The sequence below is a fragment of the Lobosporangium transversale genome (assembly GCF_002105155.1).
Source record: "Lobosporangium transversale strain NRRL 3116 chromosome Unknown BCR41scaffold_132, whole genome shotgun sequence".
NCBI classification, from domain to species: domain Eukaryota; kingdom Fungi; phylum Mortierellomycota; class Mortierellomycetes; order Mortierellales; family Mortierellaceae; genus Lobosporangium; species Lobosporangium transversale.
In genome coordinates, this window is record NW_019029110.1 from 1,399 (window position 1) to 5,648 (window position 4,250).

The window sequence follows — 4,250 nt, forward strand, 5'->3', positions numbered from 1 at the left end:
GCTTCCACAGCAACGCTATCGTCATTCAGCACTTCCTCAACGCCACAGCAGCAATATGAGCCATCTACAGTTCCAGCTTCATATTCAACAACTTCAACAACAACAACAACAGCAGCAACAGCAGCAACAGCAGCAACAGCAACAGCAACAGCAGCAACAGCAACAGCAGCAACAGCGGCAACAGCGACAGCAACAACAGCAACATCACCATGGGCAACGAAGTCAATCTTTGCCTCGATTTCAGCCTGAGCAGAGCGATCGTGCGAATTCACACCGTCAATCCCAACCGAATATACTTCATTGGCAAGGGCATGGTATGCATCAGCAAATCCGAACAGAACCAAACCTGAATTTCGGTTTGGGAGTTAGCGTACCTCACTCTGAGCTTGATACAATACCCAAAAATTTACCGGCTAATCGCTCTAGCTATTTAACTTCAGATATCGCATCAGCAACATCTACAGATATTCTATCGCCTACTGGTTTGCATACCCCTACACCTGTTACGACTGATTACCGGACGTTTGCTGGACATTTGAACTCAACAGTGGATCCGAACCTCGCAGACGACTTGAATCCAAGTCCATCAATGGGCAATGTAGTTCAACAGGATTTGGTGATTCCATCAAGTGCACATACACAACCCCCTGAGGACCACGCCCCTAGTTTTCAGTTCGCTCCAGGATATGTATGGAAGCCAGAAAGGGACAGTACTCGACTGGCGTATGGTCATACCCGCCATTTGAGTGCCTCACAGGTCTATCCTCAGCAGCCTATACAATTTTCATCTCCATCTCAGCAAAGAGCGAATTTGACTCGGTCATTACAAGACTTGAATCACCACACGGTGGCTTTATTTGACCAGCAGCAACAAGTACAGGATCACACGCTCTTTTTGTCGGACGAGCACCCTATGAATCAATCTCCAAGAAACGACCAAAATATGTCTCAAGACAGCTATGGTGCATCTCTGTCCATGGTCTTGGATAATAACTTTGATAACTTGCGGCTTTTAGACGAAATGGACCTGGTGCCAGATTTGCACAAATACGATAATATAGCTCAACAGGTGCTAGTAGATTCTTCCAGACAAAGTGACGAAAACGTTGTGCATGTGAATGGGGCCTCGAATCAACCAGACCAGTCGCTCGCCGCGTCGCCGATAGCGGCCAGTATGAATCAGCATCCGCAACGCTCTGTTTTGGGATCAATCACTGCAGCGGCAGCAGCTAGCCAAAGCTCATTGCTTATGCATGGCAATACCCTTGGATCAAACCCAGAAGTAATTCATTTGCAGGGAGACCCTTATATGAATACACTCTCATTTTTGGATTTATCTAGTCAATTTGTGGTATCGGCACCAGCTGCTGCGTCTTTGTCTTCAACGGCAATGTCTTCTTCCTTACCGAATACGAGTTTTCTCGATACTCAAGGCGAACGACTATATCATGGGTTTGTACCGAACTTTCAGCAGCAGCATGCCACTCATCCACATATCCTACATAGCTCTCTCTTTCATACTCAACAGCAACAGCAACAGCAACAGCAACAGCAACAGCAACAGCAACAGCAACAGCAACAACAGCAGCAACAGCATCAACAGCATCAACAGCATCAACAGCAGTCCGTACAACAACATATCGTCCGCGACCCTCATCAATTTCATCATCATATCCACTAACATTTTTATCCTACGTCTCGTATTTAGAATCAAGCAAATATCCATCATACCAAATTGATTTTTTTTTTTTTCTTCTTCAAATACACATAACCTAAACTTGTAAAATTTATAAAGAAACTGGTGTTCCTTTTCCGTGGCGAGTTTATTACTGCTGACAGCCCCATTACTCGGCTCTTTTTTTGCCACGACATGGGAATTTGATGGTGCTCTCCAGAGGCACAAAGTTCGTGCTCTCAAAGAGTGCCTTTGTTCAATGTTATTTGACTTTTGTCACTTCCTTACCCCTTCATTTGCTTCTCCTTCTGCTTACCATTCTTCTGTATTTTGACAGCTTTTCCTCTTCCCATTTTTTTTTTATTTTTTTTTATTTTCTATTTTCTGCACTCTCAAAAGCCATGGATTATTCCTTATTTAGCACCATATGGGTTGTTATTCTCCTCGTCTGTCTTTTCGTCCTTGTGGTTCTCGTTATCGCCTGTTGCTGGTATGGCATACGTCGTCGCAAGGCTAGCGAGCACTCCAAGATCATTGGTGTTCATATTACACCCGGGGAGGTGGTTAGCCCATTGACAACAGGTCCGCATATACAAGCTCAGAATCAAGGCATGATACCAATGTATAGAGCGGCCCCAGGTTCGCCTCAAGACGTACTCAATGAAGAGCTTGTGCTTGTCCCAAGAAGTTTGTTAAGTCAGCATAATGTGCAGATAGTATCAAGGCAACATCTCTATGCACACCTAGAAGCATCGCAGGCTGGTAACTCACTCCCTGCAATGTCTCAACAGTCGTCGGATATGGAGGCCATTCGTGAATCGTCGGGCGTGTATTTGGAGCGCCCTCAACAGCAGCTGCTTCCAGAGCCACAGCAGCATTTAACATCGCCACCACTGCCATTATCGCAGCAGCTACCTCAAAAACAAGAGATATATATGTCTAAAGAACAAGGCCCTGATCAAGGTGCTAAATTTGACCAAGGAGAATCAAGCACAAAAATCAATCATTGTTAGCAAATATGCATGTATAATAATTAGTCCTTAATAAAATTCTTTACAAAATCAGACAATTTTTTCTTACAACGGCCGAGCCGCCACAAGCCGAAACCTGCACTGACATTGCTTTTTTTTATAACCATTTTCAACATTTACATTGAATCATCAGATTGGTGATTCTTATTTCATTCTTTTATGGCATCGAACGACGACCATGATTCAGGTGCAGGTTCAGGCTCCGCATCCACCTGGAGTGCCAGCCTGAAAGGCCTACGATCGATTTTTCCAGGGTATGGTTCAAAGTCTGACGAAGATAACACCGTCATTGATCCGGATCCGAGCAGTCATCAGGTTACAGATTATCAGGAAGGGGAACGACGAGATATTAACAACGGCAAAGTCATCAAGCTTGAGGAATCGCGACAGCAAAAGCAGACTGAACCCGAGCCTGAAGCTGAAAGAGAGAGAGCGCCAGAGACAACAACAGCATTGCCACAACGTGAAGAACCAGCAGTCATGACGACAGACCAAGGCCAACCAGTCAATGATACCCCAAATACGAAAGATCACCCAATCGTTACCACGCCTAATACAGCCAATATGACAACAATACCACCACCATCGCTATCACCGCCATCTCTCCCGCCATCCAAGGTGGAGCGAGTTTCCAGCAAAGTTATGACGTCAATATCGAGCACTACCTCGAAACGCAAAAGGAACTTGGTTCTGCCGGACTATTACGAACAATTCTCTGATGCCCAACCCAGTCTCTTATTGACAGTCCCTGTGGGATCAACAGATTTAGCCTTAGTTGGGCAGGAAGGGAAGCGAGGAGTCACATCCAGCACAAATACAACATTTTCAGGGCGAATTTATTCCTCAATGAAAAGTCTATTTTCCTCAATGGGATCCATGCTTTTCCGCACAGGAGCCACGGACCCTTCCGTACCTAAGAATACCATCCCTCAGCGTGGAACACAGGGGATCCGAAAGGTTGTTATTATCGGAGTCCATGGCTGGTTTCCTCGGAAGGCACTGTGGACCGTCATTGGAGAGCCTACAGGAACAAGTCAAAAGTTTTGTGAGGAGATGGACCTCGCCCTTAAGGAATATCTTGAAAAACACGGAAAACACTTGGACTCTGACGACGTGACATTGATCCCATTGGAGGGCGAGGGCAAGGTTTTGGACCGTGTTGAGATCTTGCACAAAAAGTTTATCAACCACCAGAAATGGAGACACGCTGTTCATGAGGCGGATCTTGTCTTGGTTGCAACACACTCTCAAGGGACTCCCACCAGTATCTTGCTGATAGCCAAGTGGATTAAAGAGGGGATTTTAAGAGTGCAAGAAGACGATCCAAGGATTCAGAGGATTGGCATCTTGGCCATGGCAGGGATCTCCCATGGCCCATTCCCTTTTTTGAAAGGAAACTTAATTGTTCGCTGGTTTGAACGGGAGGCTGCAGGAGAGCTTTTCGAGTTTATGGATTCAGAGAGCTCAATTGCCAAGAAGTATCGGGAAGGGCTAAGGATTGTTCTGACATCTGGTGTCCGCTTAACTTGTGTAGCATCATTAGA

The 4,250-nt window shown here is 45.6% G+C and overlaps 2 protein-coding genes across 2 annotated transcripts; both read left to right on the plus strand.

Moving 5' to 3' along the window:
• The first annotated feature begins 2,009 nt into the window (after nucleotides 1-2,009).
• On the plus strand, nucleotides 2,010-2,711 carry BCR41DRAFT_366333 (hypothetical protein). Its single transcript, XM_022026210.1, has one exon. The coding sequence runs from the start codon at nucleotides 2,077-2,079 to the stop codon at nucleotides 2,686-2,688; it is 612 nt and encodes a 203-aa protein (XP_021874994.1). The 5' UTR covers nucleotides 2,010-2,076; the 3' UTR covers nucleotides 2,689-2,711.
• Nucleotides 2,712-2,774: 63 nt separating this feature from the next.
• BCR41DRAFT_366334 (hypothetical protein) lies at nucleotides 2,775-4,250 on the plus strand (the record flags this gene model as incomplete). Its single annotated transcript, XM_022026211.1, has 1 exon — nucleotides 2,775-4,250. A coding segment is annotated over exon 1 (1,259 nt), but the record flags the coding sequence as incomplete, so codon positions are not given.